Source organism: Sciurus vulgaris, assembly GCF_902686455.1.
Source record: "Sciurus vulgaris genome assembly, chromosome: 4".
NCBI lineage: Eukaryota > Metazoa > Chordata > Mammalia > Rodentia > Sciuridae > Sciurus > Sciurus vulgaris.
The window spans coordinates 175,531,195-175,546,237 of NC_136464.1; the positions used below are offsets into that span (position 1 = coordinate 175,531,195).

A 15,043-nucleotide genomic window follows, 5' to 3' on the forward strand; every position below is an offset into this window, starting at 1 on the left:
CTTTAGCTGTGATTGAACTATAGACATAGAGTCGATGTCCCTTCTGTAGGAGAGGTGAGATTGACATTTGTGATCTTTATATATATATATGAACCTTTATTTTACTTATTTATATATGGTGCTGAGGATCGAACCCAGTGCTTCCCACATGCTAGGCAAACACTCCACCATTGAATCACAACCCCAGCCTGACATTTGAGATCTTAACTGTTTCCATTATTTGTTCTGTTGAGTACAGCTGTGAGCACATAGTAGGCACTCAGTTGCTGTTAGTGGTAAGGTTAGTTAAAGAAATGAGTGAATTCTTTATAACCTGATTTCCTTTTTTTCTGTACCTCTGATCTCACATGCTTAAGATCAGGCTTCTGGCACTTAGCTGTTTACAGTATGAAAAAGGTCAAATTGAACCATTGTTGCAAGGGTAAAGACCAGATGTTGCCATAAAATAAGGAAAAGAGAAAAGCTGGTCGATGACTAATAATATTATGGTATTTTGTGAAGTCCATGTGTATAGAAATAGCAATGGAAATTTTTTACAAAACAACCCATAGAATCCTGATCTCAAGTGTGTGTTTCTGTATTGTGTGTACGTGTGGTCTAGTATTTAGTCATCATTTAAAAGTGTACAGATTAATAAATTTTAAGGAATTTTTAAACTTCTTCTATTGGCATATAAGTTGTAAACTATGGTCATTAAAATTTCTATCAGTATCTTTTGTTTATATTGAAACATAACCTCAAACAAGAATTCTGCTTCAGGTTATTTAATTATAACATCACTTTTTGTGCTTTATGGCAGTTGTAAACGGAAGAACTTCTATGAATTTGAGTACCTCAGGGGGCGGGTCCTGTGAGGTGAGAGGGTCTACTGAGTTTGGCTGACCACAGTGGGGTTTTATTGTTACTGAGCAACCACCTGGTCATATTGAGCACATATGTGAGACCATGTGCTTTCATCCCATTTAAAATGCTAAATAAGGAAAGGGACTTTTTTAAGAAATACTTTTTATTCTGCTAGATGATTCTATTGTTTAAAGAAAAATTTATTTGTACTGCAAGTATTCATTGAGCACTCTTCTTTAAGGACGGTGTGGCAGAGAGGATAGAGCAGCAAACAAAACAGACCAGGCCTCATGGAGCCTCCACTCCAGCTGGAGAGATGATAAATCCATGAGTCGCTCAGTAGAGTACAGGGCAATGGGTGCTGTGGGGACAGTTGATCAGTAAAAGAAGCAGAACGTGGGGTGGGTCAGGGTTGTGAGGTGTGTGGGTTGCGGGGGGTCAGGGAGGGCTGCTCAGAGAAGGTGCTGTTCTTTTTTATTTAATTTATTTTTTTTTTAAATGCATGACAGTAGAATGTATTTTGACATATACATGTACAGAGTACAACCTCCCTTTCTTCTGGTTATACACAATGTGGAATTACGTTGGTCATGCATTCATATATGAACACAGGATAGTATGTTTGAATCATTCTACTAACTTTCCTACTTCCAATCCCCACCCCTTCCCTTCAGTCCCCTTTGTCTAATCCAAAGTACTTCTTTTTTTCCCCTGCCTCCCATCCCTCTTTTTGTGAGTTAGTAATCTGCATATCAGAGAGAACATTTGACCTTTGGTTTTTTGGGATTGGCTTATTTCACTTAGCATGATAGTCTTCAGTACCATCCATTTACTGGCACATGCCATAATTTCTTTTCTCTTTATGGCTGAGTAATAGTCCATTGGGTCCACATTTTCTTCATTCATCTGTTGAAAGGCACCTAGGTTGGTTCCATAGCTTAGCTATTGTGAATCGAGTTGCTATAAATATTGTTTGTGACTGAGTCACTATAGTATGCTGATTTTTAAGTTCTCTGGGTATAGGCCAAGGAGTGAGATAATTGGGTCAAATGGTGGTTCCATTCCAGGTTTCCTGAGGAATCTCCATATTGCTTTCCAGAGTGATTACATCAATTTGCAATTCCACCAGCAGTGTATGAGTGTACCTTTTTCCCCACATCCTCACCAACATTTATTGTCACTTGTATTCTTGATAATTGCTATTCTGACTGGAGTGAGATGAAATCTCAGTGTAGTTTTAGTTTGCATTTCTCTAATTGCTAGAGATGCTGAACATTTTTTTATGTATTTGTTGACCAATTGTATTTTCTTCTGTGAAGTGCCTATTTAGTTCCTTTGCCCATTTGTTGATTGGATTATTTGTTTGTTTGGTGTTAAGTGTTTTGATTTTTGAATTCTTTATATATCCTAGAAATTAATGCTCTTAGGTATAGGTGTCAAAGATTTTCTCCCATTCTGTAGGCTCTCTCTTCCCATTTTTGATTGTTTTCTTTGCTATGAAGAAACTTTTTAGTTTGATTCCTTCCCATTTGTTGATTCTTGATTTTACTTCTTGCACTTTAGGAGTCTTGTTAAGGAAATTGTTTTCTAAGCCCACATGTTGGAGATTTGGGCCTACTTTTTCTTCTGTTAGGCATGGGGTCTCTGATCTAATACCTAGGTCCTTAATCCACTTTGTGCAGGGTGAGAGATAGGGGTCTAATTTCATTTTGCTACATACGGATTTTCAGTTTTCCCAGCACCATTTGTTGGGTAGGCTATCTTTTTTCCAACGTATGTTTTTGGCGCCTTTGTCTATTATGAGATAACTGTATTTATCTCATAATACAGTTATGAGATAACTGTATGTGGGTTTGTCTCTGTGTCTTCTATTCTGTACCATTTGTCTGCTAGTTTGTTTTGGTGCCAATACCATGTCATTTTTGTTATTATGCCTATGTAGTATAATATTTTACAGACTGCATTTTAATTCATTGTACTCAAATGGGATACAACTTTTCGTTTTTATGGTTGTACACGATGTAGATTCACACCATTTGTGTAATCATATACGTACATGGGGTAATGATGTCTGTCTCAGTCCACCATCTTTCCTTCCCTCGCCCTCTGCTTCCCTCATTTCCCTCGACACAATTCAGAGTTCCTCCACCCCCCCTCACCCCGTTTACGTATAATCATCCACTTACCAGAGAAAATCTTCAGCCTTTGCTTTCTTCGCTTTCTTACTAAGGATTGCTGGGAAGGTGCCATTCTTGGAGTGGAAGACGTTGTACGTTGTACGTGGGGGGTCTCAGCCTTGTAGTCTAGTGACGTTGGCCTTTTCTCTGAGGTGGGAAGTCACTGGAGTAAATCCAGCCCAGGAATGAATAACTTATACTTTTCAATAAAAAGAAAACAACTGTTTCATCAACTGTGTGGGGGCTTAGGATTGCACAAAACCAGTTCTCTGTGTAATGCTTAGAAATTACTATTTTTTTTTTTTCTTTTTTGCGGTACTGGGGATCAAACTCAGGGCCTTGTGCTTGCCAGGCAAGCACTCTACCAGCTGAGCTGTCTCCCCAGCCAGAAATTACTTTGTTAACTTTTTTTTGAATCCAACAAATACTGAGGTGAATTATGTGTAAAAATCTGCATATTAGGCACTTGGGAAATGCAACACTAAGAAAATTATAGTGGGGTTTTTTGTTTGAATTGTTTTTAGAATTAATCCATTGGGAGATTGTTAAAACCCAATATAGTCCATTAAAATGTGGGCCATACAGTTGTTCAAGAGTAAGGATCATTTTGTTTTCCCCGATTTAATCAACTCCTGAGCCGCACCAAGCACAGTCCTGATGCTGGGAGGACTAGAAGGACCCCATCCCTTCCCGCCCTGCCCTGCTGCACAGCCTGGGGAGTGTGGGCGAGTGAGGAACAGCCACTGACCAGGCTGCTGGTTGCCCTGCCTGCTGTGTGAGCTCCTCTGCTACTCCCTCCCTGCCATCCCCTCCTGGTGGGGAGCCAGCTTAGCTCACAGTCCTGTCACACTGCTGACACCGGGTGTCTCCTGCCTGGGTTTTCCTTATTTCCAGCTCTTGCTACACTTTCCTACATGTCTGTTGATGCTTGGCCAGTTACCAGTTTTGTGGAGTGTGTGTGTGTAGTACTAGTAGTAGTAGTAGTAGTAGTAGTAGTAGTAGTAGTAGAATTGAGAGGACACCAGATGATTTTTTATAACATGGTCTCCACCAGAGATGAGAAGGTGTACAAGAGGCCAAGATGCTCCTGTGTTTCCTAAAAATAGCAGTAAGGACATTTCTTTATAGACACGAAAATTAGTTCTTGCATTTTTCTTACAGTAATGAAATAATTCTTCATATTAATGCCATTCCTCAAAAAAATGGAAGATAATGATAGACTTGTTAAGTCAGCTGCTTAATGAAAAATGGGTACCAAGGTGTGGTCCTCTCACCCACCCAGCCTCAGCAGTTACGGAGTGAGTTTGCCATCCCAGGATGAGTCCCTTGAGGTTGGGCCTGCTTGTTGCTCAGAGATGGAGATGTAGCCCTTATGCTGGGCATCTTGACTTGGCATAGTCAGTGCCCAGCTGATTCACTGAAACACCGACACCAAAATGGCTTGGGCGGCTGTGGGCGTGGGCAAAGAAGAAAGCTGCTAATGCCAGGAAGAGTCAGAGACATTTTCTAAGAAGAGTTGATCAGGGCCATGCAAGATGCATTTCCTAAGCAGCAAGGTAGAAAGCACTGTTCGGGTTCAAAAACTAACCTGTGTCAGTATATAGTAAAAGGAGACTGATGTGCCCAGGGAGCGGCTGTGTGTGTGTGTGTGTGTGTGTGTGTGTGTGTGTGTGTGTGTGTGTGTGTGTGTGTGTGTGTGTGTGTGGTGTGTGTGTGTGCGCTTGGGAGGGGAGCTCATTTTGCCTGTGACGGCCTGATGCAGGGAAGGGAAAGGAGACGGTTGTGGGAAGCTACACCAATAAGACAGGATTGCAGGTTGGCTGGGGCTGCAGCTCAGTGGTGGGGTGCTTTCCTAGCGTGTTCAGTCCCCCAGGAAGGGTGGGGGCGGTAAGTGCAGGTCTTTGCTGTTTCATGGTAGGTGATCTGTGGATGCTGGGAGCTTGTGGAAGGAAGGGTCTTAAGCACTGGAGTAATGTGATTGGATGCCCGTCCTCTAGCACAGGGCCTGGAACCTCGCAGGGAAAACCTCTTGTTTTAGAAGACTACTGTTAACAGTGTGAGAAGCAAGAGTAGAAGGTTACGTGTGACTTCTGAACAGGAACACGTCAGGTTGACGGTATCAAGTTTCAGAACCAGAGCGGAGGACAGGCAGGCAGCATGAGTGCTTGCTCATTTTCCTGGGTGAAGCTGCAGAAGGGGTTGCCATGGTTCAGGGAGAGACTAGAACAAGGAAAGGCTAACATGAGAGGTGGCAGAGTGGCATGAAAAGTTGCCATTGGTATTAGCAAGAAACAGTTAAGATGCAAAGAGAGGGGGAATGTGAGGGTGGCGGGAAGTAGTGCCTGGGGCTGAGGTGACAGATTGCTGGTCAGCAGCTGAGAAGAAGCTTCTGGGTCTGACCAGGAGGATTTCTAAAGGCCGTTGCCTTTGGCCCATCTGGTCTCTTTCATTTGATTTTAAGTCATTCATGGGAAGAAAACACTATCCACTTTAAATTTTCTCACAGCGCTTGACAATCAATCAACAGATGCTGAACTACTTCCTTGCAGGGGGTTTTGGGAGTGTCAACAAGATAGGATAATTAGAGTTTTCATAAAGTGTCTCATATCACTACAAATTTTTTCATTTATGATCTGTGTTTGGAAACCAACTTGTGTATTGAAGAATCTTGCTTTTAGACTGAAATCAGTTATAAGCAGTGTTACTTCAAATATCCATCTGCCATTGGTATTTTAAATTCAATTTTATACTATAGTGATTTTTCTTTGTTTGTTTGCATAGCTTGGCACCTGTGTTTGCTCTGTTTGTACCATTTTACTGCTCCATACCGAGAGTCCAAGTGGCACAAATTCTGGGCCCGTTGTCCATCACAAACAAGACATTGATTTATATATTGGGACTACAGGTACAGTATGCATTTTATGTTCACATTTCTTTAACCAAATCTTTTTTTTTTTTTTTTTTGTTCTTTTTTTCTCATTTGATCTCCTTGAAAACAATGTTTTTTTTTTTTTTTTTCCCCATAAGTTTGGCTTCATGATCTGTATCAAATGTTCAAAGGAAGTGTTACTGAACAAGAACATCAAGGTGTAGAAGGTACTAGAATACTTTCATAGCCTTTAGAAATCTGATAAGAGCTTTCACTGTAATTTGTATCAGTGGAAAATATTTTCATTTAATTGTACAATTTTGTTTAAGTGCTTTTTAAAAATCATAGCTCAAAGTGGAAACACATGAGAACAGTGGAAAATGGAAAAATCAATGTCAAAATTAATTTATTGAATACAGGTCACAAAGAAAGCTCTGAAGGAGAAACCCAATATACTTTGCCCACCTGAGCTTTGGTCTTCTCAAGAAGCGTTGGCAATGTAATTACTTCTGTGTTTGTGCACCTACGCTGATGGTGCCATTGTTCACTAAGTGGGTTGCTCTGAAGACAATGGGAGTGCTTACTGTCTGACTTAGAAACCTGAGCTTGAGCGAGTCCTTGCTAATAACTCAGGGAATGTCAGTGGCTCCCTGCTGCGCTCCAGGCGCTACCCTGGAAGACACAGGACTTTCAGTGTTCTAACTGTGTTATTTGTCACTTTTCTTCTACTCTCCTGGCTTTTGATGTCAAGCTTTTTCCTGCAGCTTCCTGTGGCACCATGTGTGGCGTGGCCTTTTGATCCACTAGTCAACACCACAGCATTCCTTATCCCACACGTCTTACACCGGATACTAGTGTCGCTGTGCAAGGCCCTCCCCTCCCCTTCTAACCTTTAGCATTTCCTCTAACTTCTCTGGTCTGCTGCCCTGCCTCATCAGTGGCTCATCGGGGGCGGCTGTTTCCTTAGCACTTTTACAACCGTTTCTCATGAAATATGTTATTCTTCATCCCTCAGCCCCCAGAAACTCCCCCTTAGCCTACCTAATATTCATGTAACCAAATAACTTGTTTTTGCAGGTTATTCTTATGGCTAGGATTTGCTGTAGCAGGTTCGATTTTTTTTCCCCCTTAAGTTATGGTGACAGAGGCAGTATGAAGCGACAGAACTCTGGCCCCTAGTTCTGGCATGCCCCTCGCTGGCTCTGAGATGCGAGTCAGGTCATGACCCTTCACGCCTCATTTGACTCTCATTCCTTCCAACTCTAAAGCTGTATAGCATCACTGAGGATGAAAAACGTTGTTTCCTTAATTATCCGGTAGAAATTCCGTGTGGCACTATGGAAGGTCTTCGGGGCTCAGTGGACTTTGGATTACTGACTGGGTCTGTTGACAATTTGCTTTGTCACTTATTTTTACTGAGCCCCCATTTTCCCACCTGTAAATTGAAGATAATAATGCCTATAATACAAGATTATTTTAACGATTGGTATCTGAAAAGATAAAAATAGCTAAGTCAGTTGGTTCTTATTATTAATTATTAATTTATCTCTATGACTAACCCCACTGGTTTTTCTGACATTGTAAATGTATTGTTATACTATGTGGGGTTTTTTTGTTTGTTGTTGGTTTTTTTTTTTTTTTTTTTTTTTGACAAAAAGCGAAGTAAGTAATATGTTTCATTTCTCAGAAGAGAAGGGGCTCTGTTGGATAAAGAGGCTCTGCATAACCTCTGTCACAAGAGCCTCCATGTTTAGTGCTATTTCAGCAGTTACATGGCCCGCAGTGAAAGTAATCTCTGAAAGGAACATGGTGACTCCCACCATCACGGACGTCCACAAGAATGGATCCTAACTGGAATGAGATATATTCATGCATGTATAATTATATTTAAAATGCACTCTTCTGTCACGTATAACTAAAAAGAGCCAATAAGTAAAAAAAAAAAAAAAGAAAGTAACTCATAACCCTTCTCAAAGACACAATGAAGATTTGCTACCACAGTTTATCAAAGTAGCGTAAAGTTCTAATATTGTCATAGTATTTCCAATAACTTTGTGAGTAGAAGTGGATATCAGAAGGTAGAAGTGGAGGGGCCTCACTGCTTCTTGGTGCAGTCTAGCCTTTGCCATGGATGACATCCAGGGTTCTGGCTTCTCCAGCGTCAGCTTCCCCCTTCTTGCAGCAAGTTTGGCGGAAGTCTGCATCCTGTCCTTGCCTCCCTTCCCTCTGGGCCTCTGCAAGTTTCTGTGCCATTCACTCTCTCTACCACAGCTACGTGAGGCCAGGGACATTTCTTCAATGAATGAGTAAATGGATGAATGAATGGCTTTAATCTTTACCAGAAAAAGCCAAAATGCTTGTTTAGGGACATGTACCTATCAAATGGCTCGAGAGCCAGCCCTGTGGTGCCTATCCTGTGCTGGGAGCTGTGGAGGATGGAGTGAAATACAACATGAGGTGCCTGTGCTGCAGGAACCCAGAGGCTAGGAAAACTCACTCCCTGTACCTGTCAAAACACAAGCAACACAGTTGGCACCGAAGGCACAGCAGGAGGAGGGACCTGAGGGTCCGAAGGAAACCAGCTTTGATTGGCAGGATGCTGGACTCCTTCTTGTATCTGAGCAGGGTGGTGAGCACAGGGCTGCAGAGCCCGCCTGTCTGCACACATGCCCAACTCCACCATCTCCACTATCTGATGGGGGTGCAAATCACGCAGACCCAGTTTTCTCACTAGTAGAATTGAGTTCATAGAGCTTCCTTCTCAGGCGATAAGGAAGATTGCCTGAGTTCAGTTTATGGAAAGCCTTGAGAGAAATGCCCAGTTGTAGAAAGTGATAGTTTATTATCCTTCATATTTTTAGAGGAGAACAACAGCAAAATATTTTTCTGCATAATTCTTGGCCTTATTATTATCAAAGTCATTTACATGGAGGAAGCCACCATGCCAGATCAGAGATGAAATTGGAAGTAGTACTTGGTACTCCTTTCTGGGAGCCTACACCAGAACACAGCCCACCAGCCTCCTCTCCCTGTCCCTTGGCCTCTTACCTGTCATGTCTGTCTTTTCTGAGTGTCCTCGTGAAGTGTGCAGAACTCCAGGGTTTTCATCTCGCAGTTGGCAGTGAACACTGCTGCCCTGCTCCAGTGCCCTGCTTTATCCTCGAAGATCAGAAGTCCTAACCACCCAGCCCAAGCTTCCCAAATATACACTAGGACATAAACCATTTCTTTCTTCCAGGGACACTTCGGGATGTTTTAAGATTTGTTTGGTGTTCCTGTTTTTGTTTCTTTTTACCCTAAGCACAAAGTCTGAGATATAATTTGGAAAGCAAAAGGAGAGATTTCTTCAGACTTAATAATAATTACTTTTGCCATTAATTAACATTGTTATTATAAGTTTACTCTTCCTTAGGTGAACTAGAATAAGAACAATACCATTGGGTACAGGCCTCTAAGCGGTCAGAATTCTTCCCATCTAAATTTAGAAAAACAATAAACAATTAAAATGAGAAAGGTTAACAGGTGTCACACATCATTAACACCAAGCATGGATGGCGACATATTTTTACATTGTCGATTCTAATAATTTAAGTCAATACCCATTTGTAAATAATAATATGCTTGATTTTCATTTGTTTTTCTACGTATGGGAGTGGGCCAGTTTCAAGCAGTATGTTTTCAGCATTGAAGTCTGTAGTCTTGGTTAAAAAAAAATAACATTTTATCAACCAAAATTTCCATTTATTAACTTTCTATTTGCTTATCTGTATTATAGCAAATATAATCGATACTGCAAATGGTCATAATTGTGTAAAAATAAGTATGCTGCGGCTGGCAGTTGAATTTCATTTTTAGTTGCTTTTTTTTTCTTTTATAGCTTTTCACCTCTGGTTCCTACATCTGGATTGTAGCCATAAGTGGACTTGTAAGTTTGATTTCCCCTCCCTGCAATTCCCCCTCTCTTCTGGGAAAAAAAAAAGGGGGGGGGGGCAGAAAAGCGTGATGCTGAACCTGTGGGCAACACTCACTTGTTCCTGGCATTCTCCTACCCATGGCAGGGCTGGCTCAGTGCTACCACTTTAGTGACTAAAAAGGGCCAGTTACTTGGAAAATTGAGGAAAGGAGGCCAGTTGGTCTGAGGTTTCAAAGTAACTTGATGAATGTTTTAGCTAAATTGTTTTCATCAGTATTATTTTTACATCACATTCATAGTCTAATTCATGGTTTAAAAAAAATGACAGAAAACAAAGTTGGACCTACTAAAAATAAGGAGAACTGTTGTGCTTGTTTTGTAAAGAGACTGCGTATGAGGGAAGAAAATAAACCCAACCAGCAAGTCAGGTGGGTTGGAACTGACAGCAGACTCATCGGAGCTGTGGCCAGAGAGGGAGGAGGGGAGCAGACTGGAAGACTCGGGTCCTCTCCTGTGGGCTGGAATTTCCATCTCTGTCCCACACCCGTGGAACTTTGTTATATTTTAATAATAATTGTTTGCCTTAAACTTTTCAGGGGGTATTTTAAAGGAAATTTAGACCATGAAGTTGAATTTTATTATTCCATCCTTTGAATATGAACCCTCAAATCTATGAAAATAAATTTATAAGTAGTGTATATGGAGTATAGTTTTAATTTCTTTCTTGGAAAAAACTAAGAAAAGTATAGAATAGATTCATATGAACATGTGTAACATCAAAGAAAAGAGACTTGGAAATACTGCAGCCCTGTGCAGACCCTCTACAGAAGTTGCTGCTGTTTGCCCTTGGTTCCCGCCAGCCGTGTCTGGGGCCAGTGTGCCATCCTTGTAGCCTGCTCACCTCACTCCTCACTTTCGGCTCGGTTGTTCCTCCTCTGTGTTCATGCTTTTCATCTAGAACTTGATCCTTCACTCCCCTCAGCTGATGTGCTTCTGGGTATTGAAGTCACTTGGTTTTCCTCTCCCTAAATATTTTCTCATTTACCCAGGACCCCATTGTGAAGTCTTCAAACCATCCAAGCCATCTGGTATTCTTTTTTATTTTTTTTCCAGTAGTACGGGTTCAACCCAGGGGTACTCTACCACTGAGCTACATCCCAGCCCTTTATTTATGTATTTATGTATGTATGTATTTATTTATTTATTTTCATTTTGCAGTAGAGTCTGGCTAAGTTCCCCATCTGATCTTGAATTTGTGATCTGCCTGCTTCAGCCTCCTGAGTCGCTGGGATCATAGGCATGTGCCACCCTGCCTGACCCATCTGCTATTCTTTAGAGTTGTGACTTTGAAACATCCTGGGATCAGACTGATTCTTGGGCACAGTTGTCAGGTCTCCCCAATCTAAGTTCATCACCACTTGACCTGCCAGCTTGATTGACAGTGACTTCTTAGCAGTGATCTTGAGTTCTTTATGGTTATTTTCCTAAAGCATTAAAAGAATTTCAGAACTACCTTATTGTATGCTGTTTCACTGTATTGGTTTATTATAGATTAATTTACTCTGAATATCCATTCCTTTCTTTAATGACTTATTATGTGATTCATTTGTTTTAAAACATCCCATTTTCTTTCCTTATTCTGTTTTTAGAAACCTGGCTTTCAATTAAGTGCTTGCTATCACCTCAGAAAGTTTCATTTTGTGACATTTGATGCTCTAGAATTGGAGGTTGCACTTTTCATCTCTTTGTAGTCTTTTTAGAAACTAAAATATGCATGTTGTGATCAGTCTTTCCAGCACGCTTCCTGACAGGTAGTAAGATGCCCATTTTTACTTTTTAAAAGTAATCAGAAGATTAGTGAATTTTCAACACAGAAATCCAATTGCACTGTATTTGGAATATAATTCCAAGATGATCTGGCATATTAGAGATTCTCACTAATATTTCCAAGCCAACTTAATTTTCACCTTTTACAGTAATCAACTCAACCAAAGTTACTGACTCCTACTATGATCAAAAATTGAATAAATTTTCATATTAACCTTGTTCTTTATTATTATTCCACCATAATTAGACAATTCTAGCCATGTTTATTTGAAATGATTGATAATAGTGATAATCATGGCTGGTTTCCCTTTGTGCTGTACCATAAATGTTGGTGCTTGTTTTGTGAACTTATTTTTTCTGTTTGTGCCTAGCAAATCCACATTTTTGTTAGGAAATATTTCGTGTAACATGGTGTGCTTTTGATAAGGGTGATTATAAAGGAGGATATGAAAATCATCTGTGAATGCCTGGTTTGCCACACACTGATTGCAAGGTCCCTATCTGCCATCACAAAGCCACAGTGTGCCTGTTCCAGATGTGTGTTGCTCAATATGACTTCTCTTCCCATGTAGATCAACTGACTTCCCTCTTTTCTTTTGGTTTTATGCTAAGTAAAATAGTAAAAAATCAAATCCATACTACCAAAAGAATATACAGATGTGAAGGGGGGATTGTTACAAAACCTGTTGATGAAATTTCATCTTTCTGCATCAAAACCAGTGGTTCACTTAACATAGAAGTAATTTTTTTTCATTCTGGCAATTCTTGTGTTTTTTTTAAGAGAAAGAACTTTAAAAAAAAAGATTTGTGTAAAAATAAGTCATTTGTTATCTTCTGTCATAGAAACCAAAAAATGTACTCATGGTTTCCTGGAAAGCTGCCAACTTTGAATTGAATTTGTTTTATTTGGTTAGTTATTGGTCGATTTCTTTGGGCAAGCCTCATTTTTATCTCTCCTTGTATCACTCATTCTTCTATGAGCATAGATGTCTCTGTATATGTAATACATATGTATATATCTCTTGTATGATACCTCAGTGGTTAGATGAAATACAGACACTGTAGCGGCTGTAGGTAGGAGCCGGAGGAAAGCTGTCTTTATTTCTCCAGGAGCAGTAGGACTGCAGTTCACCTGCATGGCTGACTCTCTTCAGTCCCACTTTGTGACCCTGTGGTCATTCCTCCTGCTACTCAGGAACGTTGCAGGACAGTCATTCATGTTGCATGAGTACTTTGATATCATCTACACACATTATTGTTATTTTGCTGCCTTGTCCTTCCTTTGGTAGTTCTGATTTTTAATACAACATTTAATATTTTAAATTGACAGTTTTCAAGAGAGGTTGCAAACTTGTGATTGGAGAGCTTGGTTGTAGCAGCCATGTGAAATATTACAGTCTGTGCAAGAGCTTCAGGTTTTTCAGGAAAGCTCCTGCTTCCATCATGGTCAGACCATTACTTCAGTTGTTCTTCTGAATGTCTTTGGTGGAAGACTTAAAAAAATTGAAGCCACTCTATACATGCATAATTCCACTAGTCTTGTTACACATTTATTCTTTTTTTTCCCCTTAAAGAAAGCTTTTCTTATTTATTGTACTTTAAATTCTTTTTGTGGTTCTACCAGCGAGCCTTGAAGACATCTATGGCCCAGCACTTCTTCATTTTCCGAAGTTTTATGAATCAGTAATGAGTCATTACCACTGGGATGTGCCCTGATTCTAAAAGCTGAGGTCTTGCCACCTGATCTGATTCTGGTGTGATTAAAATAGAAAGGGGCTGCTTATGCAGTTTTTCTTGTTTTACAATTCACATATCTATCATCATCTGGTCCTTTCTCAAGCTTCTTAAGAGCAAGCTACCAGTCTGGCCAGTACTTCTCAGTCTCTAGGCTTCTGTGCCTCAGCATGTCCCTACTCTTCCCACAGCGAATGCTACCTTTGTTCCTTCTTTGGTACTGTGCCTCAGGCTTCGATTATCTTGTGATCAAGTGAACTCGTGTGAAAAAAAATCTCTTCTACCCAATTAGATTAGAAATGTAGATGGAAGCAGATTATTTAAAATTATGAATGTGGTTTGAGTTTGGATCGTTTTCTGTAGGCAGCATCTTTAAAGCTTTTTGAACACACTTGAGATGGTGCAAGATTACAGCAGTCTCACTGGGTTGTGAATAGTAGGAGGGTGAAGGGAAGAGGCTCCTGGAAGGAGCTGACAGATGGCTTGTGGGTGGGCTGCAATTTGCCTTTGTCTCATTTTAAAGACAAAAAATAAAACACTGCCTTATAATAACTGGGAAAATGAAGTAGCATCATGTACTGTGGTAAGGTTAGCTTCCTTTGGAGTGAATTTGGGACCCAAGCTGCTTCCCAGTAGTGATAGTGGCATTTGGGTCCTCTGCCTTCTCCTGCCTTCCTTGTCTTTCTCTTCTCTTTATGCTTCCTTTTTTTCTGTTTACCCTCATTTCCCTTAGGTTTCCTCTCCAGATCCAACTAAACAAGGATACAGGGTAACTCATCTGCTGCTCAAGGCCCTCGGTTTAAACTTCAGGGATTTAGGTTGTTCCTTGGCACTGAACTGGAAATGAAGATGGGGCTGTGGGAGAAGTCAGGACTGGTCAAAGCTGTGAGGTTGCTGGGTGTATGGAGGACCCTGTGGAAGTGGAAGACAACAGCAGCCCCCCAGGAAGCATCCCCATGTGGAGGAGCCTCCACCCTCCCATGGCCAAGTCAAGTGCTCCTTGGTCCCTGGTCCTGAGCTCACACGTGCCCACACTGGTTTATGTGACTCACTGGTGCTCTCTCCCCGTCATCCCTCCCTCCCTTTGCACTTCCCTTCCTTCGTCCTGACCTCAGGCAGCCTGGTGCAGCACAGTCCAGGGCTGGTGTTGTGACATCCCAGTAGGCAGGCCTTACACAGGGGGGCAGCAGCTAAAGGACTTGTAGTTTTAAAATGCTCCATGCAAGATAAATGAGATGCCAGTATGCTAGAAATGCTAGAAAACAGAGGTGCCTTATAGACTGTACTAGTATGTATTTATTTCTGCAGTTTATCTTTTACTTAGAGGCCACAGTGCAGCCTCCTTTTGGAGCCTGTCCAGGCTTGGCCTCCATGCCAGCTCTCTCACCCTGTGTGTCCCATGCTCTAACAGTGCAGGTGTTCATTCTTCCCAGATGGCTTAGCCTCCCTCAGGTTCTGTGCTGTGGTGTATCACTTATTTTTCTTTAATAAACACATGACTCTTACTATGTACCAGGCACTCGTAGCAGATTATATTATTTACTCATATGTTTTTGTTTGTTCAAACACATCTGCTTAACATTTTTTTAGCCCCTGTCTTCTGGGCACCTCCCTAAGGGCACTGCCCGCCCTCTTGACATCAGACTGTGTTCTGTGTCTTATGGAAAAGGAGTGCTGAGA

At 41.0% G+C, this 15,043-nt stretch overlaps 1 protein-coding gene across 1 annotated transcript in view; it reads left to right on the plus strand.

Annotated features, from left to right (window-relative positions):
* UBAC2 (UBA domain containing 2) overlaps nucleotides 1-15,043 on the plus strand; it is a 160,278-nt gene that overhangs the window by 94,526 nt on the left and 50,709 nt on the right. The window contains exons 5-6 of the mRNA XM_079136893.1: nucleotides 5,802-5,925; nucleotides 9,767-9,814. Coding sequence (XP_078993019.1) covers nucleotides 5,802-5,925; nucleotides 9,767-9,814 — 172 coding nt within the window. The remainder of the gene's footprint in view (nucleotides 1-5,801; nucleotides 5,926-9,766; nucleotides 9,815-15,043) is intronic.